Consider the following 17431-nt stretch of genomic DNA (forward strand, 5'->3'; position numbering starts at 1 on the left):
GAAACCGTTACCAAATGGTATCACGGTATCACTATTTGGAACTCGTTTTTGTGCGACTTGGCAACATGCAGAGATACGCAATAATTCGAAATTTCGAGCCGGCTTCTGACTACGCCTGATGTTACAGTTTTCGTGTTAAATTTTTAAGTTTACTATTTATTATAATAATAAATTCAGAAATTTCTTTCACCACGAAGAGGCTAAGTCTGACTACGTTTTGGTAACTTAATCTTTAAATTAAGTCTCTTATTCTACCTACTTATTTTTGTCCCTTCCTTTTCTGCCCAACACAGCAGTTGGTGTAAGCTTTTTACATTATATAATAACCCCAATTTTCTGGTCTTTAGTCATGGCGGCCTTTCAAGAAAACATCCAACAGAATGAAGATAGGGACGGTGTACGGTTTTCGTGGAACGTATGGCCATCAAGTAGACTGGAAGCCACTAGGCTTGTTGTCAACCTTGCGTGTTTGTATACTCCGCTCAAGGAAAAACCAGGTAGTGACCCTAAATTGATGTCATACCAAATTGAGAAATGAAGCTTATCTGTATTTCAAACAGACTTGCCAGCAATTACATACGACCCAGTAATGTGCTCTCATGGAAATTGTAAAGCTATCCTAAACCCATTATGCCAAGTTGACTACAGAGGAAAATTATGGCTTTGTAATTTCTGCTTTCAAAGAAATCCAGTAAGTCACTGTATGCCTTTTGTTTGTAATAGTCTTCCAATTACATTTCAATTTTTTTTTGTGATTCGTTAAGTTTCCACCCCAATATGCTGAAATTTCAGAAGTAAACACTCCAGCTGAGTTACATGCACAATTCTCAACTATTGAGTATACTCTTACGGTAAATAAAGTGAACATTTATGAAGTGGCTAAATAATAATGTTCTTTAATTATTACAGAGATCACAAACTTTACCACCCATCTTCCTTTTGGTGGTTGATACCTGTGTGGATGAGGATGAGCTTATGTTTTTGAAAGAATCGCTGCAGATGGCTTTATCTCTGTTGCCACCAAATGCTTTGTTTGGACTAATTACATTTGGCAAAGAAGTTAAGTATGTGAAATTCACAAATATTTCTCATTCAGCAGATGATGAAACCAAATTTTTTTTTTCTCTGCCTATCTTTTTAGGTTCATGAACTTGATTGTGATGGAATTAAGGAAGAGCACATTTTCCCTGGCACTAAGGATTTCTCAGCTCAACAAGTACAGGAGATTCTGGATCTAGAAACAGGTGGTGGCAGCCAGTCCGTTCTTCCATCGAGCCGTTTCTTGCAGCCAGTGCACAAATGCGACGTGTATTTAACTGATCTTTTGGGAGAGCTGCAGCGTGACCCTTGGCCTGTTGCACAAGGCAAACGTCCTCTGCGCTCAACTGGTTCAGCTCTATCTTTGCTGTTGGTCTGCTGGAATGTACATTCCCGAACACCGGCGCCCGTATCATGCTGTTTGCTGGAGGTGCTTGTTCTCAGGGGCCAGGCATGGTTCTCAACGATGACTTGAAACAACCGATTCGTTCACATCACGACATCGACAAAGATAACGCGAAATTCATGAAAAAAGCCATGAAGCACTACGAGGCGTTGGCCAGTCGTGCCTGTACTAACGGGCACGCGATTGACATATACGCTTGTGCACTCGATCAAACTGGATTGCTTGAAATGAAGTCTTGTTGTAACACTACCGGTGGCCATTTGGTGATGGGTGACTCGTTCGGCTCATCGCTCTTCAAGCAGACGTTTCAGCGTGTTTTTGCCAAGGACGCCCGTAATGAGTACAAGATGGCCTTCAACGCTCTAATGGAAGTGAAAACGTCACGCGAACTCAAAGTTTGCGGCGCGATTGGTCCTTGTATCTCAATGAACGTTAAAGGCCCCAACGTATCGGAAACGGAACTTGGCATTGGCGGCACTTCGCAATGGAAGTTTTGCGCTCTAGGAACCAATACGACACCGGCCGTGTTCTTTGAAGTCGTCCATCAGGTATGTTTCATCTTATTTTACGCGTCTGACCTAGAACTGCCAAACTTATTTGTGTGGATGTTGCAGGACGGGGCACATATTCCACGCGGAGGCCAAGGACACATTCAATTTATCACGCAGTATCAGCCCTCGAACGGCCAAAAGTGTATTCGAGTAACAACAGTCGCTCGTAACTGGGTCGATGCCTCTACGAATTTACCCAACATTACGGCCGGCTTCGACCAGGAAGCGACTGCCGTCCTAATGGCTCGCCTTGCCGCTTTCCGCGCTGATTCTGGTGAAGGACGTGATGTACTTCCTTGGCTCGACTGCATGCTTATTCGCTTGGTACGAAATCTCTTTTCGTTTTTTTATTAAATTATATAATTCTCCAACATCTTCTTTGGTATTGCGTTACAGTGTCAGAAATTCGGTGGATATTCTAAAGACGATCCCAGCAGCTTTAATATTGCAGAGAACTTCGCCCTTTATGTTCAATACATGTTCCATCTTCGAAGATCACAATTTTTGCAGGTTTTCAACAATAGCCCGGATGAAACCACATATTACAGGTAACTTCATGTGCCCGTCTTATGCTATTTAACTCATTCCTACAGCCTGGCTGTTTTGCAGGCATATGCTCAATCGTGAAGATCTGAGGCAGGTCCTCATCATGGTTCAGCCCATTTTGTACAGCTATAGTTTCCACGGTCCACCCGAACCGGTACTGTTGGATTCATCGTCTATCCAGCCCGAACGCATTTTGCTAATGGATACATTTTTCCAGATTGTCATTTACCATGGCGAGGTACTTTACCATTTCCCCAATAGCTTCATTTTCAGTTTTAACATTCCGGTTTTGGTAGACGATCGCCCAATGGCGAGCGTCAGGCTATCCAAACTCCCCGGAATACAAAGACTTTAAGCAGTTGTTGCAAGCCCCGATCGATGACGCCCAAGATATTTTGCAATCACGGTTCCCGATGCCGCGTTACATTGACACGGAGCATGGAGGCCCACAAGCACATTTCCTCCTTTCCAAAGTCAATCCATTGCAAACTCACAACAGCAAGTTCTCATACGACGGGGTAAGTTGACTGACTTGAATTCTTCTTTGTTTTATAATTATGGGTGTGGTATTTTAGGATGAAGGGGCTCCACTATTCCCAGATGACGTCAGCTTGCAGGTCTTCATGGAACATTTGAAGAAATTGGTCTGCTCATCAACAGCTTAAAATATGAAACCTAGAACGAAACTGAAATACCCATTCTAGAAAAGAAGGAAATGAATAAAACAAAAATGAATAGATTGTATAATGAGAAAAAAATGTATGCGTTATCGACGAGCAGGTCTGAAGACTTCTCATTGTTTCGGTTAAAAATAATTTTTTTGTCCGTTTAAAATTGCCGCTACTCAGCTTGTATCCGTCCAGATGTTTGGGGCTTTACCATAAATAAATTTGCTGTTCTTCCGATTTGACAAAGATAATTGAAGTTGTTTTACTCTAATTAAAAAAACTTTATACGTAACGGAAAAACTGCCCTGCCAGCGATCAATTTAGAATCGAAATAATGTATTCTTAACTAAATCTAAAATTCGACGAAAATTGAAAACGTGAGAAGGCTATAGCCTTTTCATTTTGAAGAAAATCATCAAAAATGGACATCTCTCAGAATTCAATAAAAAAAACATACATTATGCTCAAAATCAAACGCTGATTCTAACTGGCGTATTAGTTTAGCCGTTCCTATGAAGTTTTTTAATTATGCGCAATCAAAGTAGTTATAGCGCAACTACTTAAATAGTTTAGATAATTCGAAAACTATAAACTCTATGTAAAAACAAAATTCATTTTCATGATTCTTGTTAAATTTTCGTGATCCTCGTCTATTTTCGTGATCCTCGTTAAATTTTGAATCTAAATCATATTAGTTATCTATATTTATTGATATTATTTTTTAAAGGGAAAAATTTTTAAGCCCGACAAAATAAGCCCTACTTTCCCATATTTTATATTTTAGATTTCTCAAAATCCGTAAATGCCATTCCGGAAAAAGTTCATTTTCGTGATTCTGGATAAATTTTGAATCTAAATCATGTATAGTTATCTAGATTTATTGATATTATTTTTTTTTTTTATTTGGGCTTATTTTGTCGGGCTTAAAATTTCTTTCGCACCTACTTTTATATTGTAGATAATTTAAAAACCATAAACTCCACGCCAAAACGAAGTTCATTGTCGTGACTCTGGTTAAGTTTTGAATCTAAATCATGCATACTTTTCTTTATTTATTGATTATTTAAGAAAAATGGATTAACTTCGATGTGTCGCGCTAGCGCTGTAGCGTACTGGCGCGCCACAACAATATATGTGGCCGATGGAAATTTTAAGCCCGACAAAAAAATAGGCCCGACTTTTCCTTTTAAAAAATAATACCATTAAATATAGATTACTATATATGATTTAGATTCTAAATTTAACGAGGATCACGAAAATAACATAGAAATAATATACGTAGACCTTATGGATTTTGAGTAATCGATGAACCTTGATGTGTCACGCTAGCGCTGTAGCGTACCGGAGCGCTAGTATGAATAGAAAAAGTCGGGCTTAAAAATTTTTCCTTTAAAAAAATAATATCAAGAAATCTAGATAACTATACATGATTTAGATTCCAAATTTAACGAGGATCACGAAAATAGACGTTGTTTTTACGTAGAATTTGTGGATTTTGATTAATCAAAGAACTTTGATGTGTCACGCTAGCGCTGTAGCGTACTGGCACGCTAGTACGCTCGACTTAGTCTGGCTTAAATTTACCCCGACTTTCCTTTCCCGACCTCATTTTCTTCGTTTTCCTTCATTTTATTAAACCCAATGGCAAAATAAACCCGATTTTTGTGATCAGCGATCAATTTCGCATCGGAATAATGTATTTTCTTACTAAATTTAGAATTTGACGAAAATCGAAAAAGTGGGAAGGCTATAGCCTTCTCATTTTTACGAAAATCGTCGAAAAGCAACATCTCTTGGAATTGGGCGAAAATCACAGGTTATAATCAAAATTGAACGCTGATCTCGAATCAGTAATTTATTTTGTCCTTAAACCAGCCGTTTTTTAAATAAAGGAAAAGGTGCTGCTAGCGCACCACCTTAATTTTTTGTTTTTTACGGTTAATTCAAAACCCGTAAGCCCAACGTCAAAATAAACCCGATTTTCGTGATCAACGATCAATTTCGAATCGGAATAATGTTTTTAAAACTAAATTTAGAATTTGATGAAAATTGAAAAAGTGGAAAGGCCTTCTCATTTTGACAAAATCATCAAAAATGGACATCTTTCAGAATTTAATAAAAAAACAGAAATTATGCTCAAAATCAAACGCTGGTTCTAGCTGGTATGGTAGTTTTTCCGTTACATCTGAAGTTTTTAAATTATGTGCAATCAAAGTAGGTATAACGCAACTACCTAAATATTTTAGATAATTCGAAAACTATACAAAATTCATTTTCATGATTCTAGTTAAATTTTGAATTTAAATCATGTATAGCTATCTAGATTTATTGATATTATTTTTTAAAAGGAAACTTTTTTAAGCCCTATTATAAAAGTAGTTGCGCTATTACTACTTTAATTGCGCTAGCTAGCGCTGTCGCGTATTGGCGTGCTAGTGTTAAAACTATGATAGGATCTAAATGTGATACCATCTCATTTAGACAGAATTCCTTTTGAAAAATTCAAAGGCCGCTATAAATTAGTTGTCGTGTTCCTTTTGTTTCGTGACTGCTATCTAACTTTTGCGTAATGCGTAAGAAGGGGCATTAAAAAAATAACAAGAGGTTCATTTGGCGGAACAGAATCCTTTTATTGACAAGACTGATAAGGAAAACATGTGAAAATGTCATGCTCAGCGCTGTTCCGTTAGCGCACCTCAAGAACCGATCAACTCATATATAATCCCCCGAAAAGGTAGCTGAATCAGTGCCGCGAAAGTTGAGACAACCTTTACATTTCCTGCCATCATTTGATGTTCTTCAGACTAGCGGATGCAAGCGTCGAGATGTTGGCCAGCACTTTTAACGAATGCAATACCGACATCACAACACATGCATTCAAGCTGCGCCGTGAAGAAGAAGAGTGAAGCAGGAAATGTAGATGGTGTACTCTATTCGCGGTGCTGAACAACACCATTAACGGGTGAGTCGACCAGTCCCTTTGGATTGCTACACGGAAAGAGCGTTATTTAAGTTAGAACAAGCATTAGTACAAGTTTTAAAAAATCGAGCCATGTTTATGAGCCACGAAATTTTCCGTTTGTTGTCGGGAAGGAGGTAGGTATTGGTAATTGACTGATTGACTTTGATAGCGTTGCCCAGATGCAGGTCGCTCTTTTTGAGGAATTTCGATAGGCCGATTCCGTTCCTGGATCGGGTGAGGTGTTAGTCCCGTTATTGCTGGCTGGACCGACCTAGGAGAGGATCGAATTCCGCTGTCCTTTACCATTAGATAGGGATCAACCTTCTCATTAACTGGTTGATATAGGACCTGAGTTTCAAAAAATGTCTGTTCATTGGTATTAATATCGACGGCCACAGAAGACGAGACGTCATCTACCAGTTGAAAAGTAGGTACAAAAATTTTAACGTTTTTAGATGTTTGTAGGAGTGGCCAGTTTCGTTGCGGGTTTTCTCTAGGTGGTGGAAATCCCGTAACTGCAGTGAAGTGTGGCCTAGGCGAGGGTCGAATACCGTTGCCATTTACCATTCGATATGGGTTAACCTTCTCTTCAACTGGTTGCAGGATCTGAGGTTGCTCAATTGTATTTTCACCGTTTTCACCAGTATTACGTTCGACGGCCACAGAGGGCGGAACTTCATCTACCGGTTGAAAAGTTGGAGCAAAGCTCTTAACATTTTCATCTCCTTGGTTGATTGGGCAGTTTTGTTCCAGGTGAGGTGGTGAAAATGCCGGATTTGCCGGGTGGACTGGCTTAGGGGAGGATCCAATACCGCAGTCTTCTTTCAATCGATGCTCATTTAGAGTTTGCTTTTCAGCAAAACTAGAGTTAATTTCTAATGTTCTAACATTAACCGTGTTCTCCCGAGTTAACGCGACGTCGTCGAGCATCTCTTCCAGTTGTTTAATAATTGCGTTCGAAGCCTGTAGAGCCTGGCGGAGCTCCTGCATATCCATCTTCGTTTCATTTAGCTGTTGAAACATACCATTGTTATTCATTTCTGAATAAGCAAGTCGTTGTTCCAATGCTTGAAGTCGATATGCAAAATCTTGGGATGGAGTTTCTTGTGGCGTAAATGAATTGGGTTTTCCATGTTGAAGAACCGTGCCATTATGGCTGTCAGCTCGTGAAAAGGGATTTTGTGGCGTAACGGTTTGACTGGGTTGTATGTTAGCCCCTGGAATTTGCTGGGTGTTAACTGCACGCAGATTGTCTTCATACGCCTCTGCCTGGGGATGAAGCCGAGAACGGCGTCTGCTGCGAGAAGTTGGCATTACTTCTTTCTCATAGGTTAAAAGATGTGAATTCCTGCCAATCTCGTTTGCTGGGTTGGGTTGTATGTTAGCCCCTGGAATTTGCTGGATGTTAACTGCATGCAGATTGAGTTCATGCGTCTCTACGTGGGGATGAAGCCGAGAATGGCGTCTGCTGCGATGTGTTGGCATTACTTCATTCTCATAGGTTAAAACATATGAGTTCATGCCGATCTGGTTTGCTGGGTTTTCAAGTTTCTCATCAGTCAACTGAGCACGAGCTGAGTCTTCAGGCGGGAAACTTTTTTTGGTCTGGGGTTCTGTACGTGCTTTTGGCCACGAGGGCAACAAGGAGAAAATCGATGTTAGAAACAACATTTTTGAGAGTACTTCTTTTTCTTGTAGAGAACACTAAGAAAATTCAATATTTTCACCGAATATCGCTGATGCCCTTTTACCGTTTCTCTGGTGGTGACTGGAGTAGCAGGTTCAAATAAGCAAAGTTGTTTTCATTTTACAAATTTATTTTGAATGCTGCAACGCACACTTTTGCTGCATTGGAAACTTTAATATTTTTCGCATGGCGTTCAATGGTATCCTTGAAGATAAATTAATTTCAAATTAAGCGAACGTAGATTTTTGTTAGCGTCGAGAAACAGTTTGTAATGCCAGTCTCTACTGAGTGATGACATTATCGGAATTTCTTTTAGGATTTTACCCATGTTTGATAGCTTCATTTAAGATTACAAATAATATCCGTTTAGACAATTCAAAATAAAAACTGTGGAATTTAATATTTCAACAAGTTACCTCATAAAGAGGATAACCGAGTGCATAAGTATGAGCATAAATTGGACAATGTGGAGGTAACGAGTTGAGGTAAATTTGTAATAAAACGACTTCAGACATTGTGTTACGAGCATTTGGCAACGCTGCTTTTGGATTCTAAAAAACCTAAACGGAACAGTCATGGCCGCCACAAGGAGACTACATAAGGTAATCCTCCTCGTCATTATTAAAATTTTCCGACTTCTTAAATGTTTTTAATTTTTGTTGAAAGGAGTTGGAAGACATTAAGAAGTCTGGTTTGAAATCGTTTCGTGACATTCAAGTTGATGAACAGAACATTCTCACCTGGCATGGACTTATCGTTCCTGTGAGTCTGATGGCTGAATATTTGACACAAAAGTATTGATTCATCACCTAGGTTACTAACCATTGACATTTTTCTGTTAGGAAAATGCTCCATATAACAAAGGTGCATTTCGGATTGAAATTAATTTTCCTGCTGAATATCCATTCAAACCTCCTAAAATAGCATTTAAAACCAAAATCTACCATCCCAATATCGATGAGAAAGGACAGGTAAAACTGAAAGAAATACTTAATATTATAGTCCTTGCTGATTAAGAAAAATGTTCTATTCCATTGTTTTGTTGCTAATCATTTGACTTTTTTAAATCTTCGCCATTAGGTTTGTTTGCCCATCATTAGTGCTGAAAACTGGAAACCTGCCACTAAAACAGATCAAGTGATACAAGCACTAGTTGCCTTGGTCAATGATCCAGAGCCTGAACACCCACTCAGGGCTGATCTTGCTGAAGAGTATTCCAAAGACAGAAAAAAATTCATGAAAAATGCTGAAGAGTTTACTAAAAAGAACAGTGAAAAGAGGCCAAGTGATTAAAGTGATTAAATTATGTGTGTTCATCCTACGCTAATGAGGCAAATTAAAACTTTGAAACTGGTCCCCTTATCCTCTTCACTTCATTGTAGAGCAGTGAATGTGCGCTGCACTGTGATCTTCATTTATTTTCATTTCTTTTCTTTGCCTCAGTGGTTGAAATATTGTCAAATGTATTGCACATGAACTGCAAAAATGAAACCAATACATTTGCAGTTGTCCTAAAAATAATTTATTCTGAAAATTCACTGTGATAAGCGGTATCTGTATTCTGCTTTTTCAAACGTTTTTTTTTTTTAACTGTTTTTTCGCTCGCACATGATACAAGAAATTATTTGCATACAAAAATTAAATTATTTCGTAAGTGTTTAGGGATGTAGTGGATGGTACATGTTGCAATATTTTATTCAGCAATTGCCATTTCTTTCATTTCTCGGATCAACCTCTCATTGTGCTCTTTGTAATTAACCTCCTTGACTTCGTAGACGTTTGTTTTTAGACGATTTTCGTCCTTTGGAAAAAAAAAAACGCTTACGGTTAATAGGATGAAAACGGAATTATCAATATTTGGAGCCTTACATTGTACATCTCCATCTTAACTCTCAGCCGGAAAATATACCACTTGAAAGTGGCTTCTTCGAAAATCTTCTGGAACTCGGCGTTATCTGTATCCTTCAATCTGCCAATTTCATCTGCCGATCTCCCTACAGTTCAGAATGAAACTGACATTTATGTCAAACAATTTAATTGACAAAAAATTACCAAGCAGAGTTTCGGCAGTTTCTTGAAAACAAGTTACCCATTGTTGTTCTGTGGCATCGGCAATGTTGACCTAGCGTCAATGAATAAAACATTTACGATGGCTAATTTATTAACCTATTAGCTTATTATACCGAAAGCATCATACGCCACTTAAAGTCCTGAAATTCACGTTGACATTTTTCGCATCGGTAGAGACCATTGTTCTGATCGATGACCTATCGTAAAAGACTAGTTTTATGCAAAGCAGCCAAGTAATTTACAATAATTCATTTTTTCCCCATATTTTTACCTTTTTGTTGCAGTCTTCTGAAGGGCAAGCCATGTACAACGCTCGCTCTTTGTTAATCATAGCCACCATTGCTTTCACATTGTAGTAGTCTGGTTTTTCACCTCCACCAAGGTTTTCGAATTTGGCTTCAGCGAAAGTTTTGTATGACCCGCTACCACCAGTGCCCGAGCCGCGAGCCGACGATATGCTTGAAATTACCGATGATGACCCACCATTGTCGTACCAGCCACGTAGTTTGTGAGCTTCCGCCATGTCAGGATTGATCTTATTACAATATTGATTCGTAAGATTAGTGGCACAACTACACATTTCATATTAGATGTATACCTGCATGACAGTCGACGATATTGTTCCTATTGAACGACCTCCAAAATCAGAGAGCTTCACGCCTTTCAATGCAACAACGGGTTGAGAACTTGCATCAAATTCCTCTCCGGTTTTACCCCACAAGGTCAAATTGACCTGATTTAATTATTCCATAAAAAATACATTATTGGCTTTACATGAAATTATCGGCTAGATCCAAGTGTAATACCTCAGTGTTGGAGCTGTCCACCAATTGTACTTCTCGCATCCTCAATTCTTTACTTGTCGTCTTTGAAACAATAACGCGCACATCATTTGCCGATTTTACAACTCCAATTATATCTGTGAATACAATAAATACAAAACCATACTACAAATTTTACTGTTGCAGATCGGCTTACCAATGATACTATCCTTTTCCAAATTAATCAGTTGATTGATAGGGACGAAGTTGAACGTGATAGATGGGATGTTTGACGTATCGTCATGACAAGGGACCACCTGCAAATTTGATTATTCAGATATTGATGAAGCAGTTAAAGCCAATATTTTTTTTGTTTCTCACTGTGGTATTTTGACTAAACGTCATTTCGTAGTCGTTCTTGATACTTGTGTACTGCTTGTTCGCGGCCTTTAATTGTGCTTGTGAAATGTAGTAGACTTTGTCGATCTATACGACAAAAACGAAATGAGAAAGTAATAGGAGATTTTTAAAACAGAGATGTATTTTAGCTACCTCAATAATGTGATAGAATTTATCACATTCGGCATTAAATGCGGTGGCACGGATTTCTCCAGTCTCGTCCATCATGTCCATTGAAAAAAGTTTGCCTTCACCTCTAGAATTGCTCCACGTACGGATATCCGACTTGTTTGTTACCCTTACTTTAATGGTCCATCTGTTTTACATGAAAATTTCTATTTAGTGGTTTCCCAATTATTACAATTTTAATATTTACTTGTTTTGGTATGGTGTTAGGCTCACAATTGGATGGGTTATAATATCTGGCTTTGCAGCTTGCTGACCATATCCACCAGTTTTGCTGGCTGGAGCAGGCTTTGAATAATTCATGCTACCTGCTGGTTTAGAGTTCACAGTTGCATCTTCTGACACTTCTCCAACATCATTCAAGGTCTGGGGATTCCCGATTTTCTCTCCTACCTTAAAAAATAACAACATTAAAAAACTTCCTTAAGAGCACGACTGTACAAAAGTGTCATACTTCACTCCCAGGCGCAATTGGCTCAACATCAAGAAGGATGATAATTTTTTTTTGATCTTTGCCTGCAGTTGCCTTTGTAGCAACTTTATTCACAACAAACTTTGTTACTTTAATAATTGTAAAGATTTCAAGTTTGCCCTCTGTAATTAGATGATTTAGTTGGGTGGCCAACATTCCATATGCATAGGAATATTTTCCATCAGAGATGAGAATTCTGTAACGGTCATTACTTTCTCCTTGAAGATTTTTATAACCCTATTGGAACAAAAATACTGAGATTTGGTTTAAGATTTAGTTTTTTTTCAATCTACCAAAACTTGTAGAACCGGAGTTTCACCGTACAGTCCATTTCCAATTATGGCCTGTAAAAGACAATACAAGAAACGTATTTTTGCTGAAAAATGCGACGTAATAACAAAAAACTTACTGGAATTGCTCCACTGGTGAGTTTCGGTTGATTCCTTCTGTTCATACTTTCTTCAAAACTTACAGAATTATCTTAGATAGATATTTCGTTCTAAAACGTGCGAGTGTTTGATATTCGCTTGGTTCCGTCTGTACGACATCCAGAAGGCGGGAAAATAACAATACAAACTTCACGCTGAAGCACGATATGAAATCACAAAACTGAGTCGCAGTGAAAAAGCTAAAAAATAAATTAAAATTGCTCGCTAAAAATTTATGTGATGAGTATAGTTTAGTTTTAGTTGAAGGATAAAAGTAAAACATTTTTCAACTAGACAATTTCTTCGGCATTGCTGCGTTATTTATAAAATAATAGGTTGCTAGGCAACCATTTGCAGACGCAAAGACTAGCTGAATGTTCATATGTTTACCTTACAATTGCGAATCTAATTGCCTCTGAAAAAGATTTGTGCAAATTTTGTAAAAAAAAATGGTTTCTGAGAATATTAATAAAGCTATCGAAAAGATAAACAACAATGATTCTACGGGTCTTCAAGAACTCATTAAATCTCAGGAAGTTGGCATTGATAGTGAAGATGAACATGGAATGACATTGCTACAACATGCCGCCTTTAAAGGAAAAAAAGATATGTGCCAGCTACTTCTCGATCTGGTAGGTGATTTGGTAGCTAAAGGTATATCGGCTGGTTATTCTAATGTTTTTCTTTCCTGTAAGGGAGCTGATCCTAATGGAGGCCATCATGAACATCAATATTCTACCCTTCACTTTGCTGCTTTGTCTGGCAATCTAGATATTTGTCAACAGTTGCTTCAGTATGGCTCCAAGCCTGACACAATTAACTCAGTAGGCAGGACTGCAGCTCAAATGGCTGCATTTGTAGGTAATCTAATTAATTAAACACACTTGTGAAACAATGCAGAACTAAATCCAAAGATTATCACAGGAAACCACACAGTTGTGTCCATTATCAACAACTTCATTCCCCGTTCAGATATAGAGCTCTATACTGCAACAGTCACTGACCAAAATGAATCAAAGTTACCACCAGCTGCTGCACCAGCTTTGCACAAATTTGTCATGCAGGTTGTGCGCTTGAATAGACACATCATGTCATTTCTTGTTTTACCACGAAAAGACACCTAACTTAGCTTTTTGTTGGTTTTGTTTTTAGGTTAATCTGCATCCTGTTCATCTTTTGTTGACCATTCAAAAACTTCCTATGCTTTACGAAAATCTTTCAAAAGTAAAAAACGCACTAGAGTTGCTTAGCGAGAATCAAATGAAACGCGGTCGAGAAGCAAATGAAATACTCTCACTTAAATACCATTACTTGCGTTTCCTAGTTGAAAGGATTGCAAAAGAGCAACAGCAGCACCCTGAGAAATCTGTTGTAGATTTGATTAATCAGTACATTAAAGCTTTCCTAAAGCAACGTCCGTCGGATGGATTCCCTGAATTTTTGGATAATTTCATCAGAGAATCTATCCGCACGTTCCCTTTTAAAGAAACAACCATATTTCGCCAGTTGCTTGTCAACCTCTCAAAAACAAAGCAAGATTCCCCACTGGCCCTCAACCTTCTAACGTCGTGTATCAACGGTCAGCGTGGATTTCAAGATGACGACTCGTGTGCGACTTGTGGCCAAGAAAAGGTGCCCAGCAAATGTTCCATTTGCAAGTCTGTACAGTACTGCAACCGGGATTGTCAGAAGATACACTGGTTCATCCACAAAAAGGAATGTGATAAGTTAGCTAAACAATTTAAAAATCTGGAAATCAAATCTCAAGATTCTGAGAATAAAACTATAGATCAAGAAGCGAGCAAGTAAAAAGCTCATCTCGTGCTGTTGTGCATGATCAAGAAATATCCGTAAGTCTGTTTTAAGTGTATTCTTATTATTATGATTGTCCGCATGTTTCTGCACCGAATTTTAATTCCCTCTTTTTCATCCACCGATTAACACATAAAGTTGGTTACGGTCCAGTCATATACAGTAGGCGACATCCTAACCCAGTTGTTTTTATCTGTGTGGAATACTTCTTTGGGCTGTACAACCAATTATGAGAACATGCATCCTTTTGGAAATACAGTACTTGTCATATTACACTTTTCTATGTTTATCTATTTTTCAAGATTACACAAAAAATCTGCCTCTTTTTTGCTTTACTGCTATTGCCATCTACCGGTAAGATTTCCAGTAAATTCTCTGAAGACAACTTTACATATCAAGCTATAGAAAAATAAAATCTTTTAAATTATTAACTTTACTTAACTAACATATACTGTAAATAAACCTTATTTTCTTTGTTCTATTCTATTTTTTCTATTCTATTTACCTAACTTAATTATTATTGCTATTAACTATTGCATAAGTCCATTTCATACTGCAGCAATGGGAATGAAAATAAAAATTCTTATAATAATAAGAATAATTGCGTGCTTAAGATATAAATAATGCATTTGAATAAAAACTCGTTACTGGTGGTTGCGTTGTATTATATTATATTATGTTATTCTGATAGGTGTCAGTTTATGCATAAAAAAATTTTAATCCCGACTAAATAAGCCCAACTTTTGTTATTTTTTCGTTTTTTGCGTTTAATTAAAAAACGATAAGGCCAATAGAAAAATAAATTTGATTTCCGTGATAAGTATTCAAATTAACTCAACCATTTTGGAACCATACCGAATATTTCTACAGCATCGCGCTAGCGCTGTAGCGTACTGGCGCGCTAGCAATGCGTTAAATATTCGGTGTATTTCAAAAACGATTAACTTGATGAAAAAAATAGCAATTTTTTCGGAATTAGCATCCAATTTTGAGTATATCCTGTGATATTCAACCAATTACAATGAGTTTCAGTTTTTGCAGAGAAAAAATTTAAGCCCGACGAAATAAGCCCGACTTTTCTTATTTTTTCGTTTTTTTACGTTTAATTAAAAAACCATAAGGCCAGTTGAAAAATAAATTTGATTTTCGTGATAAGCGTTCAATTTTGAATGGAAATCACGTATTTTAAGCGAAATTTAAAATTTAGCCAAAAATGAAAAAGTGCAAAGGCTATAGCCTTACCACTTTTGTCAAAATCGGCCAAAAATGACATCTCTTGGAATCCGATGAAAATCACACAGTATAATCAAAATTTAACGCTGATTCAGAAAAAGTCATTCGTTTTCTTGTCAAGTTAGCCGTTTTTGAATTACACCGAATTTTGGTGCAAAAATAAGAAAAGTCGGGCTTATTTAGTCGGGCTTAAAAATTATTATTTAGCGCGATACAGCAGCATAAATATTCGGCTTATGCACCATGAAAATCTCCAATAAAGAAAAAAACATTCCAAAATAGTTCGATTAGCTACCGTCGACTGTACGTACGTGACCAAAATTTGTGAAATGATCTTAGTATATATTTAATGTTCTTTCAATAAGCGAAGAAATATCCTTATCGGATGTAGAAATATCTTATTGGATGTACGCGAATCAAAGTTCCCTGCTTAATGAACACTAAGAACGGAGTTAGGAATATGCTTAACGGAAGCGCGTAATTGGTCCAGGAGAAAACCTGCATTCGTGTGCCACTTCTTTTCGATAAGCATCAATGACTCTGTTCTAGAGATCATTTACCTTATGTTAAACATACGATGATGAGCTAAATAGTATGTTATGATGACCATCACTAGTGGAACTTTTCATACCGTAAAGCCAGAAATCATTCCAACCTGCACGTTTAGAGAGACATGGGACATTATGGCATAGCTAACGAAGGTATACAACCGTACAACATTCCACAGTAGTTATATTGACAAGGAAATGAACTAAAATCTAATAAAACTTTCTTCGATGTCTATCGCATGGTGTGACCAAGATGACCCGTTTCGATAGCACAATCCATAAAGACAACGTATTGCTGGCCTTCATTATAAAGATCATTAGGCCCGTGAGGTATAAAAACTATAGCAGTGCGTACAGGTTTCGGATCGATATCGCTTCCGACAGCCTAAAATAGTGACAATGAGCTTTCGTTGACCTTCTTCCATCCGTTGTCTTTAAGGGGGACTATGGGAAAGTGGTACTGGTGCCGTTAAAGGTTATCTCAGTCTGGATCTCTCGGTCAAAATGATGAAGAAACGGCGACATACACGCAGGTCTTCATACTCGGAAGCCGGACTTGAAGGAGCAAAAGATACAGCCGGAAAACAAAATGAGCGGGCCCGAATGGGGTGAAAGAGACTTATCCGCACGACTTGATTTGTCAAACAAAGAAGGGTGTCTCTTCTCTCTCGTTTCTCTTTAACTGCGGGCTGGACACAAGAGAGCGACAAGAGTCTAGTCGGCGCCAAACTCATTAAGCCATTGCCACCTTATTGGGGGTCTATCAGGGCCTACCCCCCCATTAAGGGGCCCCTCTGCTGGGGTGCCGAGCAAGAGATGAACATGCTGGGCATTCAGCTAGACGGGGGAGGGGTCGGCGCGGTTGGGGGGCAGGCAGACAAAAGCCCTTCTTCTTCATGCTGGATGGACTGCTGCTTCTTGTGTGTGTGTGTGTGTACAGAGTGCGAGTCTTGTTTTAAAAGACGAAGGGCCTAACCCTAATATTTGCCTAGTAGACATAGGGATGAGAGGCCATGCACGGGGCACCCGCGGAGTCGCCGGAGCCAACGCGGGGGAGGGCGGCCGCGACCCTTTATGCGTTTTTTGTGTTTTTCTCGGAGAGATAGATATTTCAGCTTTTTTCTAACCCCTCTTTTTTGGGGGGGGGGGGGTGTGTTTTTTTCTTTCTTGACTAGGGTTTCTCTTTGTTTCAAGAGAAAACCATCAACTCAAACACACATATAAGACACGTACACTCGAGAGAAAGGCGAACTGTGAAAATCCACAAAACTCCTAGTCTAATCAGTCAAAGTGCAGAACCGCCCCCTGAAGCTGCCGCCATGGAAACATCATCCGGCGGATGACTGACGATGCCACCATTGCTTAAAGCGCTCGTAGATTTTTAATACAGTGAACAATAACAAGAATTTTTTTGCCATAGCCCGTCTATAATAACAAGACAACGTAACATGTTCCACACATAATGCCCATTCTCACTGGATGGCCGTTTCTTTTGCGTTGACAATGGACTGTGTCGCTCTAACGATGATGGATGAGACATCAAACAAACGACAGCAGGCGACACATACCGCTGTGAGATTCGAATTTCTGCGGCTGTCCAAGTCTCTCTCATTATTATATCACCGCGTTAGAATGGCTTGTCATTTTCACGTTACCGTCATTGA

At 38.5% G+C, this 17431-nt stretch overlaps 4 protein-coding genes across 4 annotated transcripts; 3 read left to right on the forward strand and 1 right to left on the reverse strand.

The window, feature by feature from the left end:
• The first annotated feature begins 347 nt into the window (after positions 1 to 347).
• Positions 348 to 3401, forward strand: LOC130692285 (protein transport protein Sec23B-like). The gene is given in 11 exon segments (XM_057515366.2): positions 348 to 497; positions 561 to 691; positions 765 to 851; positions 910 to 1068; positions 1142 to 1400; positions 1403 to 1992; positions 2059 to 2319; positions 2392 to 2543; positions 2605 to 2779; positions 2838 to 3059; positions 3117 to 3401. Coding segments are annotated over 11 exon segments (2274 nt in total). The 5' UTR covers positions 348 to 349; the 3' UTR covers positions 3207 to 3401.
• A 4996-nt stretch (positions 3402 to 8397) lies between these two features.
• Positions 8398 to 9379, forward strand: LOC130692281 (ubiquitin-conjugating enzyme E2 L3). Its single transcript, XM_057515363.1, has 4 exons — positions 8398 to 8460; positions 8525 to 8620; positions 8701 to 8829; positions 8939 to 9379. Exons 1-4 carry the CDS (start codon positions 8434 to 8436, stop codon positions 9149 to 9151), a joined length of 465 nt encoding a protein of 154 aa, XP_057371346.1. The 5' UTR covers positions 8398 to 8433; the 3' UTR covers positions 9152 to 9379.
• A 13-nt stretch (positions 9380 to 9392) lies between these two features.
• On the reverse strand, positions 9393 to 12301 carry LOC130692255 (replication protein A 70 kDa DNA-binding subunit-like). The gene is made up of 14 exons (XM_057515336.1): positions 12156 to 12301; positions 12040 to 12090; positions 11729 to 11983; positions 11465 to 11667; positions 11242 to 11404; positions 11071 to 11175; positions 10907 to 11006; positions 10735 to 10847; positions 10527 to 10661; positions 10200 to 10463; positions 10042 to 10125; positions 9911 to 9980; positions 9728 to 9852; positions 9393 to 9659 (listed from the first exon to the last, which is right to left on the reverse strand). The coding sequence occupies exons 1-14, from the start codon at positions 12198 to 12200 to the stop codon at positions 9552 to 9554; spliced, it is 1821 nt and encodes a 606-aa protein (XP_057371319.1). The 5' UTR covers positions 12201 to 12301; the 3' UTR covers positions 9393 to 9551.
• Positions 12302 to 12527: 226 nt separating this feature from the next.
• On the forward strand, positions 12528 to 14261 carry LOC130692264 (ankyrin repeat and MYND domain-containing protein 2-like). Its single transcript, XM_057515344.2, has 4 exons — positions 12528 to 12806; positions 12870 to 13035; positions 13099 to 13238; positions 13327 to 14261. Exons 1-4 carry the CDS (start codon positions 12624 to 12626, stop codon positions 13981 to 13983), a joined length of 1146 nt encoding a protein of 381 aa, XP_057371327.1. The 5' UTR covers positions 12528 to 12623; the 3' UTR covers positions 13984 to 14261.
• Positions 14262 to 17431: the final 3170 nt, after the last annotated feature.

The sequence above is a fragment of the Daphnia carinata genome, chromosome 1, assembly GCF_022539665.2.
Source record: "Daphnia carinata strain CSIRO-1 chromosome 1, CSIRO_AGI_Dcar_HiC_V3, whole genome shotgun sequence".
NCBI classification, from domain to species: domain Eukaryota; kingdom Metazoa; phylum Arthropoda; class Branchiopoda; order Diplostraca; family Daphniidae; genus Daphnia; species Daphnia carinata.

Excerpts from the sequence above, each read along its gene's own strand:
- LOC130692264 (XM_057515344.2), top strand. The coding sequence starts at position 12,624 with ATGGTTTCTGAGAATATTAATAAAGCTATCGAAAAGATAAACAACAAT. Across the intron at positions 12,807-12,869 it reads GCCAGCTACTTCTCGATCTG|GGAGCTGATCCTAATGGAGG; the intron begins GTAGGTGATTTG and ends CTTTCCTGTAAG. Across the intron at positions 13,036-13,098 it reads TCAAATGGCTGCATTTGTAG|GAAACCACACAGTTGTGTCC; the intron begins GTAATCTAATTA and ends AGATTATCACAG.
- LOC130692255 (XM_057515336.1), bottom strand. The coding sequence starts at position 12,200 with ATGAACAGAAGGAATCAACCGAAACTCACCAGTGGAGCAATTCCA. Across the intron at positions 11,405-11,464 it reads CTAACACCATACCAAAACAA|ATGGACCATTAAAGTAAGGG; the intron begins GTAAATATTAAA and ends CATGTAAAACAG. Across the intron at positions 10,662-10,734 it reads TGGACAGCTCCAACACTGAG|GTCAATTTGACCTTGTGGGG; the intron begins GTATTACACTTG and ends TAATTAAATCAG.
- LOC130692281 (XM_057515363.1), top strand. The coding sequence starts at position 8,434 with ATGGCCGCCACAAGGAGACTACATAAG. Across the intron at positions 8,461-8,524 it reads CCACAAGGAGACTACATAAG|GAGTTGGAAGACATTAAGAA; the intron begins GTAATCCTCCTC and ends TTTTGTTGAAAG. Across the intron at positions 8,830-8,938 it reads ATATCGATGAGAAAGGACAG|GTTTGTTTGCCCATCATTAG; the intron begins GTAAAACTGAAA and ends CTTCGCCATTAG.